General features: G+C 45.4%; 1 protein-coding gene across 1 annotated transcript in view; it reads right to left on the bottom strand.

The window, feature by feature from the left end:
* The window catches only part of SERINC5 (serine incorporator 5), a 42,518-nt gene extending 31,856 nt beyond the window's left edge, over positions 1-10,662 (bottom strand). The window contains exon 1 of the mRNA XM_054809678.1: positions 10,308-10,662. Coding sequence (XP_054665653.1) covers positions 10,308-10,334 — 27 coding nt within the window. The 5' untranslated portion in view covers positions 10,335-10,662. The remainder of the gene's footprint in view (positions 1-10,307) is intronic.
* Positions 10,663-16,909: the final 6,247 nt, after the last annotated feature.

Here is a 16,909-nt window from a genome sequence, read left to right as displayed (position 1 = left end):
CTCACGCCAGAGAGACAGGGGCCTCAAAGCACGCAGCTGCTAAAACTGCTGCTGCTGCAAAACAGAAATCTTCCCCAAAACACACAAAGCTCCAACTGTGGGGAATAAACAGAATGGGCTCATGTTGGCACCAAAGCTGGAAATTAAAAATACTATGTGCATAAGCACATCGTGCAAGTATAGTTTCAAAATAGAAGGCAGCGGTGGCTGAATGGCAATTTTATTTTTTATACGTAGTGAAATTAAGTTAACTTTTACAGCATCCATGTAAGTCCAAGAAATAAGGAAGCTATGGCAAGTTACTGATTCAGCAAACAAATGGAATGGTAACATTTCAAAACAAAAACATACTTGAAAAGTGTAATCCATCCACTTCAGAATTATGGGGGGAAAAAAAGAAAATATTAAGACTAAAGGGCCTTTCAGTCTGTATCAGCCAGATGCTAAGTATCCGTGATTAACTTCAACTGCTGGCCATGCTCACCATAATGTTAAAAACTATAGTACAGAAATAAAAAGGTATGCAGCTTTGGCATTTGTAAGGGGAACAACGTTTTCCTAAGCCAGGTGCTAGACAGCTCTGCCAGTGAAATCTCATCTACATCCAGCAATGTGTCTGCTATTCCAGTCCTGGGTCCCTGGAGCTGCTATTTAAAGCAACAAATACTTAAATAGAATATATAGCTCATTTATGCATTGTTCCATATTACTTACAGAGTAATAATGATAGTTTCTAATACTGAGCGTGTACCCTATAAATTGGCAATATCTGTGAAAAATAGCAGTGTCTCCATCTTTTTTCAGATGCACTCCTTCAAGCACTCTGAATAGCTGTGGAAACCATAGACAGTTGGTTTGATTATTCGGCCACAGTCCCAAATTTGGTGGTTTGGGGGTTGGTTTTTTTTGGTGGTTTTTTTTTTTTTCTTTTTTAAACTCTGGTTATGACTAACTACATTCCAGAGTGGGTGAAAATGAAATAGGTGTTATACAAAAATAAATGAAAACAGTCTCTGTCCCAAAGAGTAAGATGCTAGCCACAACCTACTGACCCGAGAGGTTTCAAAGATGTTATCTTTGGGTGACAGACTTCAAAGCCCACCTCTGCAATGAGTTTTCTGTTCAAAGGTTGTGTCAGCCTTTGCAATTAAACTATACAGTTCCTCTGATGTCACATGCTTTACCGTGGACATGGCCCATCTCACCTCGCCTCTGCCTTTCAACCACAGCGAGGGTTGGGTCAGCTCAGAACCCACTGGTGCAAAGTGCAAGCTGGTAACAAATTCTTCCCGTGTTAAAAAAATGGGCTGCGGAAAAAAGCAAGTAATGTCATAAATCTTTTACAGATTTAGCTCATCATTAAACAAAACCTCCTCCAAAGGATGGTTTTGCAGAAGGAAGGTGCTGTGCAGTTTTCAGGACATAGACAACCCAGACAACCCAAGGTCTGGGATCGCTGCCAGTAGGCAGGACTTGAAAATCCTGGTCTGTACCTACAGAGCTCCTTCGAAGTCCTGTGATCCTTCCAAGTCCAGGGTCCCCAAGAGCCCAGCACAATGGCCTCCAAAAGCCAGGCTACTCTGGCAGGAGTCTGTCATGCTGCAGCAGGTTCTGGCTTCATGTCTTTCTCATCCAAAGGCTCCCACAAGTCAAGCAGTAAGTACAGCCACCCTGGCTCCCTCTCTAGCTTTACATCTCCTCACCAGGTGAACACCACAATCTGACAATTATTATGAGCACTATGCAAACAGTTATGCTTTCCACAAATACTTAAAATCAGCTGGCTCCCTCATGCTAACCCACCACGACACCAGGCCTCCACAACATAGACCGGCTGCCTGCTTTGCTCAGTGCTGCTCTTTGGGAGCTCAAGGAGGGGGCAGTGCCAGCTTGCCCGAGATCCCAAAACTTGAAAACCTAGTGTACTTGAAAACAGACTGCGCCACGATTTGAACTGCCTCGATGATGGCTGACTTGACTGGTTTCACAACAGCAGCTGTAGAAAGCTGCGTGGGAAATTTTTCTGTTACGAAATACTCAATGTGCAGTTTGACAGACATTTCTTCTGGTAGCCAGGCTGGCTTAATAGCCACTGGCTCCCCCCAGCCTCTCTCCTCTGCCAGCCACTTGCTCCCTCCTACCCTGGCACCAGCACCTCTGTAGCCCTGATAGTTATTTCTGTTGCTGGGGGTGACTGAATAAAGCAACCTACTGGCTAAAAAAAAAAAACAAACCCAAAAATGGGGGTTGTGTATGTAAGAACAATGACATATCAATCCTTCTCAGCTGCTGATTTCTGATTTATTATGCCATGGCAGAAAGAGTTTTAGCATTTCAAGTGAAGGCACGGTGCGCGGGCAGGAGGGGAGAGCAGAGGTGAACGCCTCACAGCAGTCCCCCATGCTTTGACCCTTCCCTGAACAGATGTTTCAGTGGTGTTTTCCTACCACCTCATTCCATTTGAGTGCAGTAGGTTCCTGCCAGTGCAGAGGAACAGTAATTTTTACATCCACATAGTGAGGAGCACCAGCAAGCAGACTACATAACAGCCCTAGTTCACGCAAACCACTTTTCCAAGTACAGGCAGGCCTGGACATATTTTCACATTCCCATCTTATGCCAGCCTGGGGAGTACCTATGGTTAACAAGAGTTAGATAGGTTAACAAAACAGGGTAAAAGCAGGGTTACCAACTTGCGCACAAGCTATCGGCTCCCAACAGTGAATGCTCCACTAACATACCCTTAACATCTGCCACACACACAAGTCTTAATTTTTGCAAGCTGTGATCCAATCTGATTAATCAGTGGAATGAGGTATGATGGTAATGTTAAGCACGCACATAACTATTTACATACAAGACTGAAAAGTAAAGTGAACGTGTCCTGCCTGCTGCTTTTGTAGAGACAGTGACATTTTTAGAAGGTATTTTCCATAGATGTTTCCAAAAAAATCTCATAGGTCTTAGAAAATGTTTTGCGTAGCCATTAAAACAAAGTGAGGAGTTCATGATCACTGCCCAAAATAGCCTATGGTATTTTTAAATTATACAAACCATCAGGAAGTATCAAGCTTATCACAACAAAGCTCTCTTCCTTTTGGGTAAAAATCAAAGGGAAGAAGAGCACATTGGGAAAAAAAAAGTGCATACTTAAATGAAAAGAAGACTTAGCAGTGTTTCATCTCTTCCCTCCTAACTGACTGCCTGGCCGGAGCGGCTGGGGAGACCGCATGCCTTCTGGCCTGTCCGCGGAGCGCAGGAATGTGCCTTGCTGAAGCTTCTTTTCATGGGGGCATAGAGCAGCTTAGTTTTTCATGCACTGCTTGATTACTTGACTACCAGCATTATCTGGGCCATAAGATTTGCAGATAATGCGGTCACTGAGCTGTTAACAGCAACGTCTATCAAAAACACCCAAACATCTACTCTCAGGGCTACAGACAGCATCCAAGCAGGCTGGAAGAGCAAAGCAGACAGCCCTGCATGAATTATGTCCTGAAGCATCTACACACACCTGTCCTTGGACTTTCAGTTTTAGGAAAGAGTGAGTGTCTAGCCAGCGAACCATTTTGTTAGTGCACTGATTCATGAAAACAAGAGATGCCTGATGCCAGGTGTCCCAACTGTGAGGAGCTGGGCTCAGACTATTACTGAAAACCCCAGCTGTGCGTACACATTTTGCAAAGGTTTCTTCAACTGGTCACATGGTTACACAGTGGTTTGTCCCCCTGAAGTAACTAAATTCATCAAAGAGGCTTTGTCCTTTGTCTAACTTAACTGGTTTTTCACTGCTTCTTTAATATTCAGACTCCCCACACGGCCTAAGTCAAGAGGTTTTGTGACCAGCATACCAGTTAATCAACTGATGACCTATTTTTAGGAGCACACCTCACACTGCAAACTGTGCAAAATTAAAACCAACTTCAGAGACAAGTGACGCCAGCCTGGACGCTGCCTGAACACTGCTTTCCAGTGAGTCTTTCCTGCCCCAAGCTGAGTTTCCAAAGCAAAGGGCTTGTGCCCTCCACCACAGGGCAGAACTGGCATACAGCACCAAGCAGCTCAAAACCTAGGCAAGAAAGCAGCATCTAGGATAGCTATAGCCAAGAGCTAAAATGTGGGTTAGCCACTGCCAGGCGCCGGCAGAGCTGAAGTTAAACTGAACTGAGGGTGATCAGCTTCTGTATCCATGCTCAAACGTTATTAAGTGGTGACTCAGCTGAGCATTACAAAATAACGTCACTGCAAAATTTCTAAATTAAAGACTGCCCAACTGCGCTTCTCCTGATGTTTTTGGAAAAATCAAGACAATTGTTTAGTCTGACCTGAGCCTTGCAGTGTATCACATCACCCAGCTCCCCAGTAGTATAGCTGTTTTCCATTACAATAGACCATCTGGATTTGACAGCAGCATGAAGTGGACTGTCTGTCCCTCTGGTTACTTACATCTATCATTAAAAAACAGGAAAAAAACCTCTCACCTTCTAATTTGTCTGCTACAGTTCCCAGGCACTGGTTCTTGGTGAGGCTTTCTTCGCTAGCTTAGAGAGCCTTTAAATTACCTGGTCCTTTCTCCCACTCAAAGAAGGAACCCAAACTGTTTACCCTGAATCTCATTTGAATAGTATTCCTGAACCACTGTTTTACTAGTGACTGTAACATAATAGAAGCCAAGGTAGCAAAAAACCACGAGATGGGTCTCTTCAGAAACTGTTAAGACCGGCTCCTGTTAAAACTCAGCGAGAGAGAGAACAGGTTGACACACTTTGGATCAGTCCTACTGGACAGCAAGAAGTACAAAACTTCCCCTCATGTTTCAGACTGTGAATATTTAGATGTTTAAATACCTGAGCATACACCATCTCCAATTGCTGGAAGTTCCAATCACTAAACTGCAAACATCAGTCCCAGCATAGTCATCACTAATTACAGTGATGATGAGATTGCTAGGTGTGTCAGGACTTTCTTCAAAGCAAATATGGAGCTGCCGTGGCCCTGCATGCTGTCCTGGGCGAACACTACGGTCCCTCACAGCTTTGGCTAGCTGGGTCCCTCATGCTATAGCACATGCTGATGTTGAAGCCTATCTCTGGGTGCCCTGAACAATGCAGTAGGTCAAATTCAGTCAGCAGAATGGTTGATCACAGCCTAAAAATCTAGGAAGCCAGGCATTTAACATGTCAAAACATATTAGAGCCTGCACAGTTGAGAAATAAATGGAAGCGCCATTAACTCAGGTATGAGAAGGACCTTGGAAGCAACCTAAGGACCAAGTGTCTTCACATGGCTAAGCTGAGAACACCATCCAGCCTCAGCATGTGTTTGAGATGACAGCAGTTACTGGCTCCTGACGAGACCTTCAGCTTATACTACAGTCACAGCTCAGGCTTTCATTCAGTTGCTCCCCTGAAACAAGTATGTCTTGCACCACAACTGCGAGTGTATCCATTGTAATCAAAGTCTCAGTAATGGAAAAAAGACCATGGAATACCTCCACTTGCAAAAATTAAAATAAAAGCAGCAGTAAGATTTATATGCTTCTGCAGAATAGTATCCCCTTGGCCTTAAAAGCGAAGGCCTTGTTCTTGTACTGCCTTCGCTCCACTGTAGATCCATGGGTGTTTAAGCTGTTTCTTTAAACCCACAATGCATCCAACTTATCAGATGCAAGAGGAAAAGGCAGCAATGGGAAATTAAGTAGCAATGAGAAAGACTGTTTTCTGCCTGGAATGAGAAAGAGTTTCTTCTGCCTCTCATGCAGTGCCAGGGAAAGGATTCCAACCTAGCTGTCAAATGATACAACATTTACAGGTTCTCATTGTCTTTTGGTCTCTTTTTCCCTCCCTGTCTAATCACTTTGGAGTCCAGCAGCAAATTTTATCCAGGTAGGACAGGCAGGTGAGGGCCTCCAAGATACCACATTACAGCATCACAGACATTCTTACAATTTCCTTGAAAACAGGCAAAAGGTTTAGCAGAGAAAAATGACCTCTCAACCCTCAGCAAGGAAAAGGTTGCAACACAAGTTCAGTATTTATTAGAAAGGGAATTAACATAAGATAGCAACCTTATTTAACCAAGATACCAACCAATGGACAAAGCTGCAGAAAACCAGGCTTTGCTAATTCAGTTGTTTAGGCAACTATTTGTTCAAAACAAAACCTCCGCGTTTCTGCAAACGGGAAAAAAGTTCTTCCCCAGTCTTTTTCATAACTGTTTCTAAGCAGAATACACTACAACACTCCACATGAGACCTCAGACAGCTAGTTTTATCTACAGTCATGATTAACAGTGGTGGTGGGGGCATGGAAAAGCAGCTGTGAGAGGGGGTAAGACCCACAGCTAAATTTCTCTCTTTTTAACTGACTCGTTCAGGTTAAACACAATTAAACCAAACCCTTCTCACCCAGGAAGACCAATTGCAGAAGGAGAGACATGTTTTGGGGAGCAGCATGTGGAGCAGAGCCAGGAATGCCGCCGGCACCATCCCTTAGTGCTGCAGCACATCACACCACACACGTGGGCCAGCAATGCCCTGGCGTCCTCAGAGGACACAAACCTGGACGAGGATGACAGAGCCACCCTTTTCACCATATCATGAAAAGACGAGGCCACAAAGAAAGGACTGCAAGCCCCCTTCCTTCTCAACCTGCAGATGAAGACAGGCAGTGCCAGAGAGGCTGGCAGCCCCGGAGTGTACGAGGGGCTTCCTTCCCTTGCCCCAAAAGCCACAAGACCCAGAAGTCGTAAGATTGGCTGAGGCCAATCTTACAAATAAAGTGCTTTTTTTTTAAACCTTCAGTGGTATGGATATAAAATTAAAATCTGATACTCTCACTTGCGGCACATCTTACTGCATTTACTACATGACATGATTTCGAAGTGCAGAACAGTATTAAAGCACTCAAGATTTAACAGACCTACAAAAATAGCTTTATAAGCTTTAATAACTACCAGTTCTAATTGAAAAATCCATCTTCTTGAACAATCCAGCTACAACATACTGCCCCCCCAAATTAATGTTAACTATCTAAATTACATTTATTTAACTCTGGAAAAAACATATTCATTGTAATAGTGATTTTCCGCAACAGCTGCTTTTCTTAACCATGATCTCAATTTTATTCTCTTGAGAATAACTACTGAAGAAAAGCCAAATGTAAAATCCTGTTTCCTGTCAATTTGAGCAGATGTTTTTATGTAATCAAAAGCATTATGGAGGCCCAAGCCAAACTGTATTCTCACTGCATTCTCAAAATAGGTCTACCAACAAAACACCAGCAAAAGAAGAAATGTTTAGCAGGCTTATTACAGCCCAGAAACCTAACAATAGCAATTCTCTTCAAAACAAGGTTGTACATCGCCCGATAAAAACCAACTGCAGAAATTAAAATTTATAAATGGCCAAGTTCCTTGAAAGCAAGTTCCCAGGGTCTACTTGGCAGAGATAAAATTCACACAAGTAATGTTAAATAATTTTTGAGTGCAAAATCAGCATAACCAATGTACACTGAAGTTTGGCAGCTTACCGCTCTGTCCTTTAACAACAGGAGTCTGGGCTGAATGCGTTTATTCCAACAGGCACAATCAACTAGATGTTTAGCACGGTTTGACCTAAAACCTAAAGTACCAATCGCTCATTGTCTACTTCACACCAGGAAAATTTGCTGGCATTATAAATGGAGAAAAAATGGATAGTCGAGTGACATTAACTCACAACGAAACTTTGACATCAACTACAGACACCCACACATGGTAATTGTACTTTGACAGCTCAGAAGGACAATACCAAAGTTCTCAGTCAGTTCTAGGAAAGCAGACCCACAGAAACAGGGAGGCAGATATAAGACATATACAGGGTGAAAATACTTCACACGAAAAAACCCCACCCTGTAGGATATCAAACCCATTAAACCAGTATATTTTTAGGGAAAAAGGAGGGACCCAACATGAGTATTGTTTTTTAGGACTCGTATAAAGTTCCATCCTTCCTAAAGCACACCATTTCTGTTTCTGGAGACAGGGTTAACTTCATCTTCAGGGGAACATTTAAGGAGAGGCCAAATTCCTTCTCGATTTTCCAGCTTGATTAACTGTACCGTAAAATGCCTGAGGAAGTTGGGTTAAGAGAAGAATTTCTATCCCTTTCGTTCTTCTCATGTATTAATTATGTTAAACAAACATCCCCTCATCAAGGTTGGAATAAATCAAGTCATGAAGGCAAAGACCATTTTTCCTTTTAAAAAAGTTACACTGCATGCTATTGAAACATGGTTTATGCCATTCATCATCTTAGCCTATAAAAAAGTTATCCACTAAGTTTGCTGGTATAATTCCAGCAATATGCCATATTTAGCACAGATAAGTCTTACATGAAAACCAGTGCTTGTGCCAGCAGAATACATTTCCCCAAGGTATTGCATAATTTTGGCACTATGACTGTATCCACTTTAGGGCTTTTGCTTTGGCTCCAACATTACTAAGGAGTTCAGTTTATTTACAGACTCCAAAGTGACACATCAGTGTCAATAAACCACATTACTATCAGATATTACTACACAGAGTAGGAACGGTGGCTTTAAGAATGCCTCAAAGTTTGGTCACGCTAAAACCATGCCGGTCATCACACAAGTCTCACAATGGTTTCATCCTCTTGGTATTAAGTTACTTCTCCAGGAGCTACACCAAAAAAAGCAACGGAAATGCAAACAGCCATGAACCACTGCAGAAACAGCACCTACTAACTGCACTTTGTTGGGCTGCTCCAAAACTTGTTTCACACGCTGCCAAAATGCATGCGAAGCAGCAGTCAGGGACAGCCCCTGCTTTAGGGGGAATATTAGCAAGTGCAGTTTCTGCTCCCACGACCACCCAGGGCTGTTTGGTGAAGTGCAGGGGAGCTCAGGAGGACGGGCATGTGGAGGCATGCTTAGTAACCCTCCTGGCCCACTGAAGATTGAAGGAACTGCAGCTGGAAGACCAAATCTAGCCCGCATTTTCAACCTTCAGGAAAGATCTGAGATCTTTCCCAGGTGGTTCACACAGAAGCAAAAGAATAATCAGATGCTGAGAGTGGGCAGAGTGACCAGTTAAGAATTACCAATAGAACTAGGACTGCAAGGTGTTTAAATACATAAAACAACAGGAATAAGCTCACTGGCTAGTCTGTTGCAAACAGGACAAGTAGTAATGGGTTTCTATTGCAAAAGTGGAGATTTGGGAAAATAAAACACAAAATCAAGTGCCTGGGGGAGAAGTGGTCTAGCACCAGGCTACAGAGGCAGCTGGTAGGAATAGAAGTCCTTCCCTTGAGTGCAACCAAGGAGGAGATCTGGACAGGGCCTCACAGCCACCCTTCTCCCCCCATTCCACAGTCCTTCATCCATTAGAATGGATTCAATCAAGAAAACAGGTGCATTGCAGTTAAGATGCGGAGCACCGATTCATCATCCTCTGGATGCTGAAGGGTGTAAGTCCTGCACCACCCTTCATCACCACTTGCTCTCATCTCTCACTTCCCCCCCCACTAGCACCTGCAGTTGCTGCAATCTTTCCACCAGCCAAATAAATTTAAAGGAGTTTTTGAAAGGGTCCAAGGAGTGCCAGGCAGCCTGCAGCTAAGAGAGAACTTAAGACCATTCTCCACTTCTTACAGCATGGGGCTTCATCTCATCACCACCAGGCACGAGTGGCAATTCCCTAAGTGCGCCCTATCGCTTTAAGTGATCCGTCACCCCTTTGGGAATGGCTCCTTGCAGTGCAGGTTTTTGGGAAGGCTCCTCTTCATGTCCGCCTCTTCACCCGCAACCCACCGCCGCTCCTGATGCGGACACCCGCAAGCAGAGCGACTGTCCGCCGCCCGTACCCGCCTTGGGGAGACGTGCAGCGCGCAGCTGCCTGCTCTCCTGAAACACGAGGGGAATTCAACCAGGAAACTCCGCAAAAACACCACTACACACGCTGAAAGAGCCGAGCTTTATAGACAGGCACGCCCGCCGCATTCGGCTTCCCCTCTGAAGTGCTGCTATTAACGGCTACGCTGCGCTGGGGAGGCCGGCTCCGCTCGGGCAGCGGAGGGATGCGGCACCCCGGCCCTGTCCCGTCCCGGGCTCTCGGTCCCCGCGCGGCGGGGCTGTCACCACCCCGTCCCCGCAGGCCGCTCCCCCGGGACCTCGCTCCCTGCTCTCCGTGACGACCGTCGGAGCCCCCGGGCTTCCGCCCTCCCGCTCGGTGCACGGGAGGCCTCTGGGGCCCGCACCGCCCGCCGCGCACACCTGCCGGCCTCCCCGCGCCCCTCAGACCCCTACCTGGCCGGCGCAGCAGGGCGCGGACATGCCGGCGGCGCGGCGCGGCCTGGCTCCCTCGCTGCTTCCCTCATGCGGGAGCGGACAGGGCTGGGCTGGGAAGTGCAGCGCGGGGGCACCGCCGCCGCGGGCGGAGCGGCACCGCCTCTGCCCGGCTGCCGGCCGCGACGCCCTCGGCCCGGCGCCACCGCCCCGCTTCCGCTGTCGTCAGCCGGCGCGGCGGGGGGGACCCGGGCCGGAGGGGGGTCCGCGCCGTTTCCGCGCTCCGAATCGCTGCGTTACGGCCGCCGCGGTGCTCGCCCGCCGCGGCTGCTGCCGTTGTTGTTGCTTCCTCCAGCAGCCGACCTGCCCCGCCGGAGGCCCTCCTTCCCCGAGCGAGGGGGACACCCCCTCCGGACCGGCAGCCCCACGTCCGCCGGTGGGGAGAGCACCGACCCTTCCTGCCCGGCGGGGGGAGAGCTGCGCCTCAGCTGAGGGCGGCAGGGCGTTTATCTTGCACAGCGGTCGTTGTAGCGTGTTCGGGCTTCATTCCGAGCCGGCAGAAGCGGCGGTTCCAGCTACACCTGCGGCAGGTAGAGTGAATCCTGCCGGGCCGCCCTCCGCAGGCTGTCCTGCTCGCAGGGACACTGCTAACTTCACTTGCCTGTTCGCGCACCCGCTAAAACACCTGGGGTTTCAGTAGCTGGGATTTAATGAATTCACTGAATAAGGCATATAAACACGCAGATCTTAAAAGACCAGGCATCAGGTGTAAGTTTAACACTGCAAGGCACCAACCTTGGGTTTGAACTGCTTTGCTGCATCCCGCGGCCGTTATGCTGCCCACACACCTTGATGGTGAAGTGGTGTTTGTTCAAAGCACGGCTTGAGGGCTGTGCTTTACTAATGAGCCGAGATCTTTCCTGGTGTTCCCGACATACTTTCTTCAGCATCACTTGCTAGAAACCAAGTGTAGTCCTCGGGAGTAGCTGAGGATTTCTTGGCTTCCCAGGTCACGATAGGATATCCTTGCCATTGCAGACAAAGCCACCAATAGTAGCAATGAAGGTCTCTGTGGAAAGACTCCCTTGCCTTGTCTGCTTTATTGCCACTCTCTGTGTGTGCTATGATATTTAAGATAACTATTTTGAACTTTAAATAAATTCCTTAAGCTGCCCGAGCTTTAGGAATTCAGTGCAACTAAAAGCTATTAAACTGCATACAGGTACATATGTGTAGATAATGTAGCTACACCTACCAAAAAGGAATTTGGTATGGGTTGCAGGGTGCATTGTGTAAAACGCCTTCCTCTTCCATTGTGTGCAGGCAGACAGACACTCAATGATTTAGGAAGCAGATTGTATGATGAATCAGCATTACATAATTTGGTGTTATACTGGGGACCAAAGAGACCAGAGTTACCACAAGGGTACAGTTTATAAAAAGCAGACGTTCTTTATATTCTGGTAGAGAAAGGGCATTTACCACTGTTGTGAGAGTATTTCTCAGCCAGCCAGCCAGTCATTTAGCTGCAAAGGACACCCGCTTGCAGGCATCCCAGAGGACCTGACCACAGTTCCGGCACTGATGCAGCGACACTCCTGCTCTACAGGAGTAGCGAAAGTCCCAAACTCAGGTGAGGGCTCCTCAGGTCAGGACTGAGGGTTGGAGTCTCAGCACACCTGCTCCAATTTACAGCTCCTCTCCCCAGAGGCAGGGCTGAAGGGAAAGAATCAAGACTTGAGCCACAGACAGGAAAGCAGCATGGCCAGTGAGCAGGCAATGGAAAACCACTGGTGTTTTTAACGTTGAAACATAGTCAGCTTCCTGAAGCATGTGGTCAAGACATGGAAACACAAGCATCACAGCATATTAAGAACTCAGCAAAACTGCATTCATCTATTTGTTCCAGACTTCTTACACGATCATGAGAAGCTGACTGGTCAAGTTTTGCTTAATTTCCTCATCTGCAAAATCAACTCAAAACATGAAGGAGAATCTGAGGTTTAGTTTAAAAAAAATGAAACTGTCTTGCAAAGAGACTGATGAAGGTGACGTACGGATGTGGTGGAAGAATACAACTGACTGTACCACATGTCAGCGTGTCTGGGATAGCAACAAGCGTTCACTGGTGGGGAACACCATTAATTCACTGCTCCGTGCAGGTCTTTTAATGCCAGGCAGCACCGTTATCAGTGACACAAACAAACCCAGCCTCTGCACTGAAGAAAACAGCAGAGCTCTGTAACGGACTTTCCAATCAGTTAGGGCACCCCAGAGCCCTGGGATGTGCGCCTTGGCTTTTTGAGTGAAAAATTCGTCACCAGAAAGGCTTGAACTTTCCTGCTGTGTTGCTGGCAAGCATGAAGCAGGCTAATAGCAAAGCAATGAGCAGATGTTACTGCATGAAAAGAACTGTCACTCTGAAACTATCCATGCATTTAGAGTAAGGTTTACCCATGAAATACATATTCTGAAATCAGAGAAGGCTAATCTGATTTACTGGCCAGACATCTTCAACCAGTAATTCCTGCCTCAAACTGTTCCTTTTGGCAGGGTAAAGAGTGCCTCTTTTGAAGAGATGCTAATTCTGATTTAGGGCTTTCAAGTGACGGGGAATCCATAGCATTAGAAAAGAAAGGCAAGATGCTTTGGCCTTGCTTTTTTTAAGGATTTTTACGAACAGAGATCTAAAGAGATTTAACGAGTCGGGCAGAATGGGAGTGAGAAGTGGCCCCACAGGAAGTAAGACAGCCAAGGAGTACCCAGGAATGGAGTTAAAGCTCTGGCCTCACTTCAGGTGCTGGGGAGGGAGGAACAAAGGAAAGCGCTGGGTGAGAAGTAACCATGTGGTGCTTCCCAGAAAAAACCCTGGTAAGAAGCCAGTTGTGCCCTGGGAGCAAGCCACTTTCCTCACTCAGTGTGTACGCAAGCAGAGCAGAGCGGAGCAGAGCAGCAGAACCTGATGCCCCAGAAGCATGTCACTTTGAGCCACTTACTTTCAGGGAGCCTACAAAACTCTGTCTGCAAGACATCCAGCCCAGCTTCATACACACCAGTGACCTTCTGTGGCACAGCAGCTTTGCTCAGGTCACCAGGAAAGACATTACCCTTGGATCCCAACTTGGATTTCACCTGCAGATGTTGCACCTTTACATGCATCCGCTTTACTCATTCCCAACTCATTTCTACGTGGATTATTGTAACAGAAGCAGAGAGAGAAGAATACAGTATTACTATAGAGAACTCAAAAGATGTTAGTGGTGAAGCAGAAAGCTTTTTGGCATAGCACAAGGAAATCGTAACTAACCAGGAATGCTCAAGGACTCTTTGCTTCTTCAGTACTTGCATGGTATGAACCAGCTCAGTGTATTTTAGGGTGAGAATATTAGGAATTGTGCCGTTTTGTTCACACCTTCTGAAATGAAGCTGCAACTTGGAATGATGCTTTCAATGTTCTGTAATTTCAAGATTGCTCAGTAATTAAAGGATTTTGGTTTGTGCCAACTGGCAAAGAGAAGAGCACAAAAAGTCTGCATCCAATGAGAAGGAAAAATCTACCACTTGGCTGTTTTTCAGGTGAAATGAAATACAGAAAATCTTTCCAAATGTAAATGCAATCAGAAAGAAAACAAAACCAGATTGTTACACATCGTGGTGGCCACGTACATAAAATTAGTTCATTTTTATAGTGTAAATTTAGACTTTATGTGCCTCTTAAAATACAGAAGATGTGAAATTGCTTTTTAGGTAAACGTATATTTTACTTGGGCCTAGCAATTAAGACACCAGTCAAAAATGTGGTTTTGGGAAGGAGGGGAAACGTCTGTGCACGTGCTCTGGAAACCAACACTCAGATCCCAACCGGACCTCTTACACGGCTAATGACCTAACTTCTAGGATGTTTGCTGGAAAGGTATTCCAGTAAAGGGGAACACCATGCAAAGGTGTGATCACACAGTAAAAATAATTTATTTACCACCTATGAGTTTTACTTGTGTGTGACTGCAAGACCATCCTTGTCTCCCAGTCTAGGTGGCTGCAGGCCATAATAAACCTGGGTTATGGACCACTTCTACCCAAATCCACCTAGGTAGCCAATGGCTTCCAGAAGCCATGACCTCTGGACATTTCCCAAAAGCCAGTGTACCTAGAAATCATGCCAGGAGCAGCTCCGACAGCACAGTATAGCCCAGCTGGAGACCTGACAAAAACCAAATGGGAATATCCCAGTATTTGTTACTGCTATAATTAGATGATCACCTTCAAGATTGTGTGTGGAGGTGGGGGGAGGCACACAGAGCAGCAAAGAGAGCACTGAGTGATCTGCCAGTGCAAGGCAAGAGCATCCCACAACTATAAATCTCCAAGACGGGACGGATGACAGAGACTGTCAGTGCATGTGGGGCCAGACGTGCACATGTAACTGCCCCTTCCAGAATATCAGGTTGGTCATACTAAGCGGTGGTATCTTCTACTATATCTTTATTAGTGTTCCATAATTCACATGAATCTTTTCTAGCTGATAGTAGTTATAAAAAAAAAAATCAAAAGAAAAAAAAATCTATGCACTTAAGTAGTCAAATTTGGTTAGATTCTGATCAAATTAAATGTTTCAGATCACTTGGTGGACTTGAAAGCCAGCATTTCATAGCATTTTAAGATTTTAGTATTAAAAACCTCACAAGGCTGGTATTTCCAGGCAAATTTGCTTAAAAAATCCTTTTATTTTGAGACTGACAGTTTAATAAACTGTTTGCTTAGTTGTTTTTTCACTCCAGTGTTAAAGTGGATTAAAATCTGCATTGTCTATTAAGGAAATGCACTAACGAAACCTTTCTGAGTAGGTTAATTTTTGTAACCAAAGCACAGAAGAGTAATATTACACAGCTTTGCACTGAGCTCTCCAGGTGCTGCACTTGCACGCTCTTTGTTGACCTTTTTTAGCATAATACCATGTAATGCCAATTATAAATGTCATTCTTTCTGACCTCTCAGCAACTGTATGCAGTACAGCTTTTCAGTCCTAAATCAGTATTTTATTATATGATGTCTCAGGTTCTGAATAACAGCTAATACCTTTGCCTTACAAATAACTGGCATAGACATTTAACTCGGGTGCCACTAAGGAAACATTGCACTACAAGAAAAGGAGACAGCAGCATTTACCAGCACATTTACACATTTCTGACACTCAGGTAACCAGCAGGAGTCTGGTGCTGGCTTGAGGCAGTAAGTGTTACTGGAGTTAGTGACAGATGGAAGAAAGGAAGCCTGCATGAACCCAAATTACTAGATAAGGTCAATATAAAGGGTCTTTTTAAAGAAGTTCTACAAGAATATGACATTAAGCAGGCCTAAGCTGCATGCTGAGAGACAGCCCAGTTCTCCATCCTTACAAGGAGCTTCAAGCTGGTAGAGCGATGACTCTCAGAGACAAGCGTTGGGTCAAGATCCCACAGTTCTTACAACATCCGACCATCTGCCTTACTACTCTGTCAGACACTGCCTCTAGTGGCAGGGAACAGTGATGTGCTTGTAAGTCAGCACTTCAACTCCTGCAATTAAGTTTGATAGACTAAAACCGGTTTCTACCACCGTATACAAAGATAGAAAACATGGTGTCACTGTCTTTCTGCACTGTTGACTTCCTCAGGATGCTGATGTGAGGAAACCAGAGGAGGCTCCTGGGCATATGGGTAAGTTTCAAGTAGCAAGAAAAAGACAATTTTATATTTGTCAACGCAGTAGTACACTTCTTCAGAATTGCCAGATTGCAATCTTTTGCTAATTATCTGTTCATTTTGTCAGTGAACTTTTTCCTTAAAATACCAAAAAAAAAAAAAAAAAAAGAGAGATGGATTCATTCACGGATGGGAAATCCATGCAGGACAGCCTAAGTATTCTCTGACAGTACGTGCCTACCAGCCTGGCCCAAACTGGAGGTTTCTGAAGACCAAGGCACATAGCTGATGACCTGTTGTCAAAGTCAGCTGAGCGTAACTGTCAGTGTCCCTACTGAAGTGGCACCAATCTCTTGTAGTAGGTAATAAACCACATTCCACTAATGCCTTCTATTTAAGAGTTTTCTCCTCCTCCCTACTTGGCATACCATTCTGTTCTTATCGCAGTCGTGAATGCTGTTAGTATGAAGGTTTCTGGGCACAATTTGAGCCAACAGCTCTAGAGAAAATGGTCACAATACTGATGGCCTCTGTGTCGACCACACAGCAAGCCTCTCAGAAAATCCTCCTGTGGGACGTGCCTGCCTGTGGATTCGACTCTTTAGAAGAAAGAGAGAGTCACCATCCCCTCCACTCCCCCCCACCCCCCCAATTCCCTGTCCTTTTATTTGAAAGAATAAGAGTTTCTAAAAGGGAATAAATAGTAAATTTCTGAGTAAATTGCTCACAAATAGAAGAAAAAAGTGAATACTAGAATTGAACACAGAGATGATATGAGGCTAGCTCAATAGCATCAAAACTGCAATTTTATTCCAGCTCTACTTGGGAAAGCTTGAAAATGAGAAATTGGCATTATACAATGATCAAAGTTTGGTGAGAACTGAGCTGCTTCTGGAGCCTTCGTGATAGTGCTGGTGGGCTACAGGAGGAACACATCTAATT

The sequence above is a fragment of the Grus americana genome, chromosome Z, assembly GCF_028858705.1.
Source record: "Grus americana isolate bGruAme1 chromosome Z, bGruAme1.mat, whole genome shotgun sequence".
NCBI classification, from domain to species: Eukaryota; Metazoa; Chordata; class Aves; order Gruiformes; family Gruidae; genus Grus; species Grus americana.
This window is presented reverse-complemented; position numbering and strand designations above follow the sequence as displayed.